The 14,199-nt window shown below is 30.0% G+C and overlaps 1 protein-coding gene across 1 annotated transcript; it reads right to left on the reverse strand.

The window, feature by feature from the left end:
• Window positions 1-5,622: 5,622 nt before the first annotated feature.
• Window positions 5,623-12,890, reverse strand: LOC123697427 (keratin-associated protein 19-2-like). Its single transcript, XM_045643944.1, has 4 exons — window positions 12,821-12,890; window positions 10,567-10,756; window positions 6,451-6,540; window positions 5,623-6,073 (listed from the first exon to the last, which is right to left on the reverse strand). The coding sequence occupies exons 1-4, from the start codon at window positions 12,830-12,832 to the stop codon at window positions 5,937-5,939; spliced, it is 429 nt and encodes a 142-aa protein (XP_045499900.1). The 5' UTR covers window positions 12,833-12,890; the 3' UTR covers window positions 5,623-5,936.
• Window positions 12,891-14,199: the final 1,309 nt, after the last annotated feature.

The following is a 14,199-nucleotide window of genomic DNA, read 5'->3' on the forward strand; positions in this document are numbered from 1 at the left end:
TTTAGTATATCGATTGAACATCATATTGTTCCTGAGTCCTTTGAACTCTAGAGAAATATAGGTACATTATGGAAGCAAATCAACAAGAAAAATTATAATTATTAGATTTGTTTTATAAACTTCGCAGCGTTGTCTTTCAGTATATAGAAAGCTATATAAAAGTCTTGTATATTTTTCTCAATCGCATATAATAAAATGTCACAGTATAAAAATATGTAGAGTTATGCCAAAATAATTCACAAACTTCACAATTACTACTTCTTACGTATATTTTGTATATTATATAGCATACCTCTAAATGAAATAAATAAAATATATCAGTAGAAAGACACGCTCATCGTTTCAACATTAATAAAAAGTAGACCCATAGAGCTGAAATCTTGTTAAATTTAAATATATTCAACTATTGTATTCAGACGCTGATATCTTCATTGTGTCGTCGACAAAGGCTTTTCAGGCATTCCCTTTGCGCCCTAAATACTGAATTTACAATAAGGTGAAACGTGTTTATAGAAAAAATATTATTAACATAATATATTTCTTTGAAAATGAACTCATCCTGGAATGAATTGTGCTACCTAGCAAAACACCTATACCGTGGGTAAAAAGAATATTGGTAATAATATAGGTATGACTAATATAGGATCAAGAGAAACAGCAAAAAGCATAGTTTCAAAATTAAAAATTTTCTACCTATTTGTAAGTAGGGACGTACTCCGAATTTCAAATTTTAACTAGCAGGTCACCCTTATATTACGAAATACAAATACTTTAATACCTAGGTAATATTATATATATATTTAAGTAAATATTATAAACTACACATCGTTTGCCGTTCATTCTAACTATATCAATACCTCAAAATCCCCAATTCCTTTCCGTACCGCGTTATTTTCGAAGGGTTACAAAGGGCCACTTTTATAATAGCAAGAATATTTAACATAATAATCTTTTGTAAGCTGAATACATTGGTAGAATGCTTACCCTTACCCACAAAAATGTAGGATATTCCACTATCAGAATATCTAAAGTTAACCTGTGTTTCCATATTATTATGATAACAAAAACAAACCGAACTTTTAAGGTAACGGAATTGTATCAATTGGAATATACTTTGTTTTTCGTTAGAAATATAGAGATTTTTTTTTTTTAAATCTGCTTCATAATATTCTTAAAAATACTTTGTTAGGAATTGTAATATTGAGAAAATTGAGGTGGTGTGAGGGAAAAACAATTTTTCCATAAATTACTGATACATTTTCTGTTTAGATAAATATTGTAAATATGTTTGATTTTTGTTACAAATGACCCGAAATTTTGTGGGTCATTTGTATCAGGATGGCGGTTCTACAGGAGTCTTAGGTACGCAATGACAAAAAGAAAAATGATGGTCAGAACGCTGATACCGGATACCTTAAGATACTATAACGTTTTATATTAGAGAATCTTAACATAAAATATTATAGTACCTTCACCGTGTGTGACGCGCTTTAATGAAAATCAACACATATTTTCAAGATATAGATATAGTATTTATTATATACCCAGGTAAATAAAAACCACAGAAAAATAAAAACCCACAAGCAAACCCGGTACAAATAACTAGTTAAACAGAGGCACAAAGTATATTACTTGACATTTATAAATCACCACATTACACGTGCTTTTGTTCACTTAATTAAAATTAAGATTAATTCTTTACGGCAGGTAAAGGGTTGTAATATAAATTAATGGCTGCCGTTCTTCATGACATACATTATTTACAGTTTTAAATAACTCCTGCTTCATATTTTAAAGTGTCACTTTGTGGGTAGCTGTATTAAATCCAATTTTAAGCGTTAGGTCGTTAGAAATTGGTCTGTTTACGTAACTAGGTGTTTTTTTGTTAGAGGTATATAATAAATCTATAAAATATGCTGTACCTGATAAATAGGCGTTATATTTTTATCATACAATGTGTTAAATGATTACTTAATAGTATAAGATTCGTGATAGTAATTCTACCTACCTGGTGTAAATAAAATTGAAAAGTATACGTGAAAATTATAACCCTAAATTAGGGTGCGGCCATATCCATGAAGATAACAAGGAGGAAATAAAAGGATAATATTTACTTTAATATCATCCAATGATAACAAAATTTGATCACGAATGAATGAATAGAGACGTAATTTGTATTCCCTTTTTAAAATTTGTGTTTTCCTAAAACAATAGGTACTCTCTAATTCTTCTCTTCTTACGTTTGAAATGACTGATAAGGTTATTTTTTTGAATAATCACAAGTGTACAAACATAAATCGATCTAGACTAAACTAACGAACACCAATTAGTCTTATATTAACAAGCACACATACAGATATAGGTCACACACACACAGATGTATCGGTTTATTGAAAGAGGTTCCGCTGTACTGGCGAAGACGATAGAGCTTTAGAGTTTAGGGTGGCTCCTAAACTCGTTAGAATTAGTATTTATTTATTTTACCAAGTATAAATATTTGTGAAGTAGTTAAATTATTAAACGTATGAATTTGATCTTGTTATGTGTGAAAAGTGTTATTATTTAAAATGAAAAAAAAAAATCTGGAGATTTTATATTAATCTTATTGTCTATTTAGTGTGCTAAGTACTAGCTTAGACTAAAATACTTATCTCGTCGAGCCTCTTAAATTTGTGGTTTGTGTTACAATTCAAAATTTTGAGTTGGGATATTCATGGAATACGAGTCTATGTGTATCAGTTTCTCGGATGCGTAGAAGTTTGAATGAATTATCAATCAACAGAGTTTTCTTTTGAAGAGTTCGCTGAGGCCTGAGACATCGCCATTATTGCGTATTAAATCTAGTGAAGAATGTTTCTGCTGAATTTGTGTACAATATGACTAGAAGCCGTCGTAGAAAATGCGAAAAATTACTTATGACTATTTCTTCTACTGTTTCCGAAATACAATTTCTTAAACTCGTTACTAACTTACCAACGAAATTGTATTTATTACTGATAATGATAATTCTTCCAATAAACGCTTGTTTTATGGCCCCAATGTAGTGTAGATGAGATGTCGTGAAATGCATTCATCGCGACCACAAGCTCGCTGTGCTGTTCCAATATGTTGCACGGTTCAGCTTTCTGGAGTTACTCGCTACATTATATTGTACATGTGTTATAATATTGTAGGTAATATTGCAAGTGCAAAAGTGAAAAAAAATCTTGAGATTTGCGCGTTCAAAGAAACAAACTCTTCAGCTTTATAATATAAGTATAGACATAGATAAATGATATCTTAATAACAAATAAACCACTTTATAAGAATTCTCTATAAAATCGTTTCTCACTTTAGTAACATATAGATGATAAAAATATTTCAAAATTTGCGCGATCGGCGATACGAACTTACTTCAAAGCTCTATTTGCCTTTGTACCGTCAATACTTTGTACAAGAATATTGTTGTAGTTAGGATAAGTTTCCTAACGATACATATATTATTGGAGCTAGTTTGTTGTAGCAAAAATGTTGTAACGTATTCCTTAGATCATAACGTATTATATACTAGCACTTTATAGCTAGCTTTTGCCTACGACTTCGCTCGCGTTAAGAAGTATTGTTTTAAATTAGGTATCGTTTTTTATTTTAGCACCTTGGGGTTAGAATTGATCCAAATCCTTTTTTAGCGGATGCCTACGTCCTAACATCTACCTGAATGCTAAATTTTAGCCTGATCCGTTTATGATGTAAGAATTCTGTAAGATCCTGCATACATACATGGATATTTCTTGGGAAAATATTTTTTTTATTTATTAGTTAAGTAGTTAGATAGTATTTATTTTCAATTTAGTAAATCTACAAATTATAAACCGTTATCATCCTAATCCAATCAATAAATCTATAATCTATTTCATTTGATTGTATTTGCGTTATTCGTTGTGTTAAAACCATATTTATAGATTTCATACATTCACTAAACTCTAGCAAATCTATATACATACATCTAGTACACATAAGACCATTAATTATGATAATCATATTACACGCGGCGTGAAGAGCGACGAAGTAACTAGGTTACCTCAAGAGCCTGGAGCTTAGTCATTTCATTATAACTCGCCGGAATGTGCGTGTTTTATTAGTCCTGTTTGTGCAATCTTGGTACAGTGGTAAGTGCGTAAGCTAGTCCTGGGTTCGATTCCCTGTGACAAAAAATCAGTTAAAAAAAAGGTTGAATATACGTACACATACTTTGGAAAGCAAAGAAGTAAAGTTGTCCATAAAAATTTTGATTTTGATTTCGCATCATAGGTAAAAAATTAACTGTTTTAGAAAATTTTGACATGAATTTCTATCGTCACATAATTTTGTTTGCACTTTCCGCATAGACAAAACATTTTTCAGGTAGTTTACAAAGTTACAGAATTCAGCATTTACATAATATTATATAAACTGTATGTATACTATGATATATAAAAGAGCTAGATACGTTACCCGCTCTCTATTTTGGCAAGAAAAAACTCAGCTAAGTGCCCGAGTTTCACTTAGTCACGCACCATTCAGCGTCGTGGCTGGACGTTCTTTTTATATTTTAATCGGCAGTTGTTATTACGAAGTACATGAGTGAGACATGTATTATGTCTCGTGCGTGAGAGTGAAAGAGAGAACAACTGTATTGGTGATAATGCGTTAGTCAGTAGGTATGTATTAATTACGCTGTTTTTTAGTGCAATGATGTTGGCGTATGCCGCGTCTACTAGTATAATAGGTCATTGTATGTATATTCCACATAACAATCAATCTAGTTTCTAATTAAATTAATTTAAATCAGGACATCAGATCTAAACTGCATTCTATTAAATTATACCATAATTAATTGACTAGACATGACATCGTCGGATTAGCAGCTAATTTCAGTAATTGCTTTACTGTGATATGCCATTTCGTGTATTCAAGACAAAGCCTTCATAAAGTCAAACATACAAACAAAATGAGCAATTAAAAATATTAATTTTATGCAGTGTTCATAACGGAATTTGTCTATTTTAAAAAAAATTATGAAACTAAGATGTCACAGAAATACAAGAAAATCTAGAGTTGAGAAGCTATTCAGACTCACTTTGTATAGATAAAGCTTTAAACATACTCCAGTGTACCTCATTACTACTACAACAATCGTAATGAAAATATAGGCTTACTAGATTTCCGCCCGCGGCGTCGCCCGCGTTTGCAAAGGAAAACCCGCATAGTTCCCGTTCCCGTGTGATTTCCGGGATAAAAACTATCCTACGTGTTAATCCAAGTTACCCTCTATATGTGTGCTAAATTTCATTGTAATCGGTTCAGTAGTTTTTACGTGAAAGAGTAACAAACATCCATACATCCATATAAACTTTCGCATATTTTATAATATTAGTAGGATTAAAAATTATTATTCTCCTACTTCCGCCTTTCATTATGGCTCTGAATTTAGCTCTACTATTTAGATAGAAATGTTATTTCTTAGTGTTTTATTCAGTTCTGTTAAAATTAATTTTTAAACTTAAATGTAACCTTTAACTCAGTAAGGTCCAGAAAAAAGATTAGTCAATAACTTAGTGGGAAAAAATATAATGAAAAAAAAATGAAAATAAAATACCGAAATATGTATACATAGTATATTTATTACATATTTACAAAGTTATACATAAAATCATTGTACAAAATATCACAAAAGGGGAGTTGTGAAGATGTTGAAATGTCATGGAAAGCTCTCCCACAGAGTATTTAAAATGAACACAAGTTATAGACTTTAGACACTAGATGGCGCTGGTAATACTTTACGTTTTAACAGTATTAAAATAAGAATTCAAAATAGTCTTATTTATGAAGAATTTAACATTAAGTAACAAATCATAAACAGTAGAATAATCGAAAGTATATATCAGCGCCATCTAGTTTCGCAACACGGTTATGGCTCAGTGGTAACCGTAGCCGATACCGTGACCGTAACCGCCGTAGCCGAGACCGGAGTAGCCGGAGTAACCGGAGTAACCGACAGGGGAACCGTAGTAACCGCCGTGGCTGCCGTAACCGCCATATCCTCCATAACCACCTGGAAAGAGACAAAAAAAGATTAGTATAAAAGGTATTTTTCATAAAAAAGACATAGTGATAGAGTGCAAATGTAGTTTAAACATTATCAACTTAAGGGTTCAATCTTCAAAGGGAAAGAAAACAAATTCGGTTTGAAAATATAAGTTGTTCTAATTTGTAAGAAAATACATTTATTCGTGTGGATACGAATGCATATAATCCATCACGTACTTTCGTTGAAAATCGATGAATAATACAGATTTAATTAACAACATAGCTACCAAATTATGCCTTAGAACAAAACACGCTCACAAACATTTTTTATGACTTAGTATAGGTAGGTTAGGTAGTAGTATAGCCTATACTACTAGTATAGGTATATAAAGTTATAATTACCAAGGCCAGAGTATCCACCATAACCGCCATAACCGCCAAGACCGCCGTAACCGTGAGAGGTGGTGTACCCAACCTTGCTTACGACTGGGACTGTAATGACAAAATACAATTGTGTTAAAATGTTTATTATTATCATAGATCTGTAGTTAAAGGTAAAGGATGTGTAAATTTTTGGCGAAAATTACGGTTAAACATCTACTCTTGAAATAAAATAGGTATGTACGTCACATTACTCTGAGCGAAACGAAGGAATAAACATAGACATTATTGTACTAAAAGTTAATAAATCGTAATTCTGATTATCGAATTACTTTCTTTAATAATTATCGCTATAAAGGCGCTCATCGAAATGTCTCTATTTCGACGAATTATACATTAAAATTTAGCCATAAACGATATTCCAAAAGAAAAATGTCATTTCGTATTGTATTCCTAACTCGATCAACTCAAGTAACTTTATCCGAACCGAAAAGAATTAGAATAATTTATTCCAAAAATGTCGAACAAGGAAAGTAACCGATAAAGTCCATAAAAGATTCAAGTCAATTTGGAGTATTTTAAATCGATTTTCATTATAATTTTGTCGAAAAAGACTTTAAATTTTTTACAAAGATTCAATCTCAAAGCGGAATTAGGAATGTTTTATTCAAATACTTAGTAGCACTTCTCAGCCCTTTATTTTTAAACTTTTTTAATCAATGCTTGAACTAATCACTATTTTGTTTCTTTTTTCCTTATATAAAATAGCATGAGAGTGAAGAAGACGGACACCGTTTAAATTAATGACATCCATTTTTGTAATGGCCGCCTTAATTGGTAATCATTTATTAATTCCTCTTGTTTGAAGGTTTGTTCACTAATGTATAAGTAATACTAATTAAAAAAGCAGGAAGAGATACTTATTAATTATGATAGTCCTCGCCAAAATAGTCTCATGTATTTTAAATGTAATAGATTATATAAATTTGTCTCAAAATGTTTAAATTATAATAAAAACGATTGGTCATTGGTCAGTGACCACGCTTCACGCATCAGCGGTACATTGTCAATGCTAAGGTCAGATCAATCCACAAAAAATCTATTTAGTTGCATGATTGCAATAAGTACTTCCGAGATATTAGTAAATTGTTTTGTGTAAGGACATTATTTTTTTATGCTTCTCCTTCAAGAACTTATAAAGGGATAATTAATCAATTTTCGATGAAATTTGATTTATAAATAGACCATTGCGAAAATACCGGATATTTACTTTTTCTACAAGGCTCCATTTAAAATTCAAAATATCCAATCCCTATATGTAGCTCAAATATATTCAAATTGCAAACTTAATTTTCATAATATTATCTCGTAGAAACATGAAAATTTCAATTTCATACTCGTAAAGTATGTAGATGTTTGCAAAATTAAAAAAAATCCAAATAAAACTTCCACCTGCTGTAAACTTTCGATATGAAACTGTTGAATTTTTCATTAACGTTGCTTTAGGATTCTTGTTGTTACAATCTGAATATTTTTCTTGTGTTATTCAAATTATAAGAGATATACAGATCAAAATACTTATATAATCAAAAGGTGGAAATTTTTGCTATCTTTTTAAGTTCAACAGTCTTAAATATCCCAAGAGATCTTATTATAAACTATTTTCATAAATATAACTTAAAAAAATAAAAATCTATGCTTTTCAATGGCAGCAGTAAGAGGAATTAATTTTCGTCTTTATTCCGTACCGAAAAATACTTCACGCTTTGTTGAATAAGTTCAAATGTTTTCTTAGAAATTTAAAAATTTCAGATACAAAAAATTCAATAAATGTCCTTCAAATCCCTTTAACGAAAGTACTTAAAATATTATAATAACTTATTCTAACGACGAATTTAATTTGGTTTTGAACAATTGATTTTAAACTAGCGGTCTATCTTCGCCCATAGAAGTATACCTATGAAGCCTATGGAACTCAGGGATTAGGTACATATTATCCAATGATGAAAGAATTTTTTAAATTTTCCATTAGTTACCGAGATAAGGGCGTTCAAACAAACTCTTCAGGCCGTCAGCTTTAAATATAAGCTAATATATCCATCATCTATACCTACTAGGTACACAATAATATTAAAATATTATTGTATTGATAATTAATTCAAATTATAAACATCGTCATCTACAGGTGATTAACATAAAAAGCAATGTCCCTTAACAATTTGCGTGAGCAATTATCCAATTCTTGCCCTCACCTCAGTTATAGCTATAAGAAATAACACAGGGATATTAATATAATCACTATGTGTATGTGTGTCAAGGGTGAGTTTCCCACGTTAGTATTGACGGTTCAATTTAAACTGTTGTTTGTCGTATGAGTATTATAAAATGTGCATTTATTGTCTGACAAATGAGTCAAATTGTATTGCAAAGGTCTCAGGGATTGTGTGATATAGACTCTACAATATTTTCCCGTGAAATTCTCAGCTTATACCAATTTTGAACTATAGTATAATAAGATAATAATAAGTCATCTACTTGTATCAATGAGTCCGTTAAAACCATATACATAATAAAGTTCTGAAAATTATTTTCTGTAAAAAATTTTTGGTTATATAAGAAATATAGGTTCCAAAACTAAGTCTCCATTTAATACATAAAGATCGCAAGAGCAGATCTCACAAATAACACTAATTCTTACCGATCGGAGCAAGACATTTTATTGCAAATGCTCCCCTTTGTTTCCAATTTATACGACAGTTTGAGCTTAATCGGTTCCTAGCTTTGGATTTAAGGGTAACTATGTATTGGCGACTAATCTTCTTAGTTATCGAAATATAAGGTAATTTATAAACCAATGATTATTAAATTTAAATTGTATACCTCACCAATAGAACAAAAACCTAACGATAAGATTTTATCTACACCAACATCAAATTTATTTACGTCGTTCTCTTTATCCAGCCTTATTCATATTAAACTCAGCTAGAGGCTCAGAAATTTATATTTAATACACACTCTTGTAGAACACACACTAGTCTTTAATATGATAACTTGATTGATGATCTTTAATAGTCCTATTAGTTGTGATTAAAACTAAATGCGCCCATTAATAGCAATAAGCACTAATTTCATCAATTACGTTCTAGAATATAAAACAGTTTTCTGTGCTCTTGATATTATGTATCTTGACATTAAATATAAGGAAAAAGAATTTGTATACATGCGACAAAACGACTTTTAATTTTACAATTGTCACAATAGTCGTTCGTGTAAAAACAGCCTGTTTGCTAAAACGTTATTGCTTTTAATTGGCAATGAATAAAATTAGTAGTTCGTTAGTGTTCGCAAATCGAGGAGTTGAATCGATTCTAAAGGATTGTTATTTTAAATGAGATCTGCGAGATTTAGCGATTGGACTTTTGGGTGCTTTTGTATTGGATTAAGTATCTATATTTAAATATAAGGAACCCTTTTGTTCGTAGACATTTCGTTCATCTACATTTTCTCATTTACCTATACTAATAATATAAAGCTGAAGAGTTTGTTTGTTTGTTTGTTTGAACGCGCTAAACTCGAACTATTGGTCCAATTTGAAAAGTCCTTTCGGACATCGCCCATTTATCGAGAAAGGCTATAAGGCTATAATATTATCATCACGCTCAGACCAACAGGAGCAGAGCCACGCGGGTGAAACCGCGGGGCGTAGCTAGTGCAAGATATAGGGTACTTTAAAATTATAATGTATACTGTTTAAGTGTTTAACCGGTCTCCAATCGATACTAAAAACTTAGCATATGAAATTTTTGGACTATGACATAATCAACTCAACCACTAAACAACATTTTTAATGCTTCAACTTCTATGTTGTTTATTATAATTTTTACCGTTAATCATGAATTGATTCCCTATACCTACAGTTATTGACCGCACATCTCAACATACCAAACGGATTACATATTATTAAATTCTTATTTTCCGTTTTTTCAGCGCTTTTCTAGTGTAAGTGAAAGATAATTACGCTAAGACCAACAAGAGCGGATCATCCCGGGTGAAACCGCGGGGCGCAGCCAGAAGTTGCATATAAGTTTAAATATTTACAAAAAAAAATTTTTTCTCATAGAACAGTAAGTCACTTACCGGAGTATCCACTGTATCCGCCGTAGCCTCCGTAACCGAGACCGCCGTAACCAGCGCCGGCGTAACCGAGTCCGCCGTAACCGCCATAACCGCCGTAACCGCCGTAACCGAGACCGCTGATACCGCGCTTCTCAGTCTTCTTGGCGGCATCTTCAGCAGCGACTGCTGCGATGGCAAGAGCGGCTACAATCTGCAATGAAAAATATTTTTTAAAACAGGGAAAATGCGATTTTGATTTTGGTTCAAATTTACGATACCTACGAGATACGATGTAAATGTATCCATGTACTTTTTATTAGATTATCTTAATTAAGTAAAAGTTGATTTTGTTAATACTTAAAAGATTTAGTATTTACTAATAATTATTAATGGACTAATTATGATATTATGAATTATGGTGTAATATTTTGAAATAAATAATTTTAATGTGAACGCGGAGTTTTTCTCTACATTTTTTCTTTCAACAAAATTTTTAAGGAGTGTTTTTGAATAAATTTAGATCAAATTTAAAAAATGTAATTCCCAAAGCTGTGTTTCTAAATAATTTTGACTTTAATTAACGATTTTTTCCACAAACATAGAGCCAAACCGGTACGACTAACAAGTCATTCGTCTTCAAGCTTAGTTGAGTGAACTAATTATAAATTAGTTTTTTGAAATTGATATATTATGGTCATTTAGTTTTCTGCTACAAGCTTGTGATAAATATTTTGATTTAATTTAATGTTGTTTTTGTTTACGATTATTTATTTAAGTTTTATGGTTATTCCAGTTATGCAATAAAATATGTTGATTTAGTTTTCTTTATTTCTTTAACGTTTGTATTTATCTGTCTGTCTGTATGTATGGATCGTATCGATATTTTAACAACAAAACAAAAAAAATTGACGACAGAGGTCTCATGTTTTTTTTTTTCAATACCATTCAAATCGATTGTCCGTAAAATAGTACGTCTTGCACAAGTAAGCCTTGAGTTTTCCTATCGCAGGATATCCTTTTAGTAAATACAGTGTTCGAGTATTTCCCAAGCAGCCATTACCCATTTTAGGGCACCTATTAAAACCAACATTTGTTTCTCGACTTTACATGTCACTTTATTCATTGAGTGGAATATTTCTTAACGTTTCCTTTTGAGTTGTCTTTTGTTTCTATTATTTCCCGAATACGACGCTTTAAGACTGCATTCTGTAACTAAGTAGGTAAGTAAATTTTATAATATTATACCTGTCTATTTTAAAATTAATTCAGAACATTACGTTTCGATTAAATTATGCTGGATAAACAAGCTTAAATTTTGGCCTAATTGAAAAACAACATTAATATTATTAAAAAAAAACAATAAACGATTTATATCCGTTTACCTGTTATTGTTTGTATTTTTAATTTTTAGAGTACTAAAGTATTTTTAAATACTCTCCTAATTTTATGACAATTCATTTCGGACTTAATTGAAATGTAATTATGTAATATTTTGCTTAATAAAGACAGTTAAAAAATGTTTACAAAATAATCAGCCACGCATAACTTCCTACTATAAAATAAAGAATTAAACTGTAGTTTTATTGAATGAGATTTTAAAATGTTAAAGCAAATATGCACTATATTTTACAAGAGTTTATTAAATTATTTATTTTAATGTAAATGTCACAAGTAAATGGATTTTTTTAATTTTCCAATTATATTATAAAAAATCCAGTTATTATAGTTTTTTCTGAAAAAATCATTAAATCGATACTGATTAATTACCATAGAAGTATTCCTGTAATTACCGCAATTAAAACAAATATAATATAATAGTTAGATACGCTAGATAATGAACTTACAATAGCAATTGTTACAGTTGCTACATCTTATTGTTTGAAAGTATTCGTGTTATTTAAAATACCGCCTTCGCTTCGCTTCGCTTCGTTTGTTAAAGTGCTAATCAATATTAATAAGTTGGACTTTGACAAATTTTGACGGATTGAAAACGTTTTATAACTTTTATTTTTTCACCAAGCGTAAGATAATACAAATTTTTTACGTAATTTTAAGAATGAATTATTTTTAGGTTAAAAAGGAAAAATATTTATGATTTTTATTATTTTGTACGATTTAAAAATTTCAAGTTTAAATTAAGTTATAATAGGCCGAAATATAAAAAAAAAATATTTAACTATGATTATTATTATAGATAATCCTAAATTATCGATCTATCAACTCTATCAAAACTAGCAAATCCATATCCAAGGTGGTAATAAACAAAAATCCTTACCAGGAATTTCATGTTGTCTGTGTTTTCACTGTCAAGTGACTGATGCTTGAAGTAAGTTATGTAGCGCTTATATACTACGGTATGGGCATTCCTTCAAGGTTCAACTTATTGTTATTATTTCAGTTTGTGGGAACTTCGGAGTTTACACTTAAAGGTTTAGTTTTAAGGTCCAGAATAGTTAGGGTTAATGGTAAGTATTATAAAGGTTTTTAAGTATTTGTTAAAATGTAGGATACTGGCTGTAGGAGGACAGTTTGAACATTTTTGGTGGTATGTTTCAATATTGTATACAAAGAATTATATATTTTTTTTTTTTTTGGTGGTAAATTATAATGTTGTTTATAGAATTATAAAAAAAGATATTGTTTTTTATGGTATTCTTAATTTGTTCTATTTTCAATTAGAAAATGTTATTAATCACACATAAATAAACTTTTATTGATTTAAGCCAGGATTTTTATTGCGTATTTTGCGTTTTTTTTGTGAAGCAAAATATAATATACCTATTACCTACATATAGAACATCCTTGTGGAATATATTGTCCAATTTTTTTTTAATTAATAAAATAAAACTAATGATTGTCTTTCATTTTCATTCACTCATGTTATGCAATATTTATTTACTTGAATGTTGCAATAAACCTTATTATTTTATTTTATTATCTAATTGTTATAAACAATAAATACTTTGACTTAAATATATTATAGCTTTTATTTATTATCGTATATTATATAATTGTTATAAATATAAAAACAAATATTTTATTTTATTCTAATTTAATTATAAAATAGATATTTCGAGTAACAGCCAACGGTACTAATAAATCGAACAAACTTGATAGACATTATTTTCAAATATAAATAACAGTAAATTATTTTAACTCTATGATGTAGGCAGACTCGTATATTATAAGTAAATAGTACATTGACCCCAAGAGGTATGGGGCGGATGCATCTCATATTAATGATTAGCTAATCTATTTTATTTTAGGATTAGAATAAGAAGAAATAAAAATAAGAAGAAGAATAAGAATCAAATAATATGTGGGGGGTATATATATGTACCCCATAGGGTGAAAGGTATCTTTCACTACTTTCTTCAAATAAATAATCTCTGAATTATGGGAATCGAACCCAGTAATTTCTTTTTCCGCGTCTTTCTCCGGGTAGAAAGAAGCCTATGAGAGGATGTGATGATGTTTTTGAATACATATTATTTTTTTTGTCTATGCCATATTATTTCATTAAGATTGGCTTTTCGTGAAAGAGTTACAATCATCCGTATTTATTTCATACAAACATACATTTATCTATCCTTAGAACCATGCTCACAATCTTTAACTTTTACGTTTACGTTATTATTATTTTAATAGATTAGG

Source organism: Colias croceus, chromosome 14 (assembly GCF_905220415.1).
Source record: "Colias croceus chromosome 14, ilColCroc2.1".
In the NCBI taxonomy this organism is placed as follows: domain Eukaryota; kingdom Metazoa; phylum Arthropoda; class Insecta; order Lepidoptera; family Pieridae; genus Colias; species Colias croceus.

What these genes read in the sequence shown, in the direction of transcription:
- LOC123697427 (XM_045643944.1), bottom strand. An exon ending in CGGATACAGTGGATACTCCG is followed by an intron (nt 6,541 to 10,566) that starts GTAAGTGACTTA and finishes TTGTCATTACAG; the next exon opens with TCCCAGTCGTAAGCAAGGTT. An exon ending in TGGTGGATACTCTGGCCTTG is followed by an intron (nt 6,074 to 6,450) that starts GTAATTATAACT and finishes GTCTCTTTCCAG; the next exon opens with GTGGTTATGGAGGATATGGC.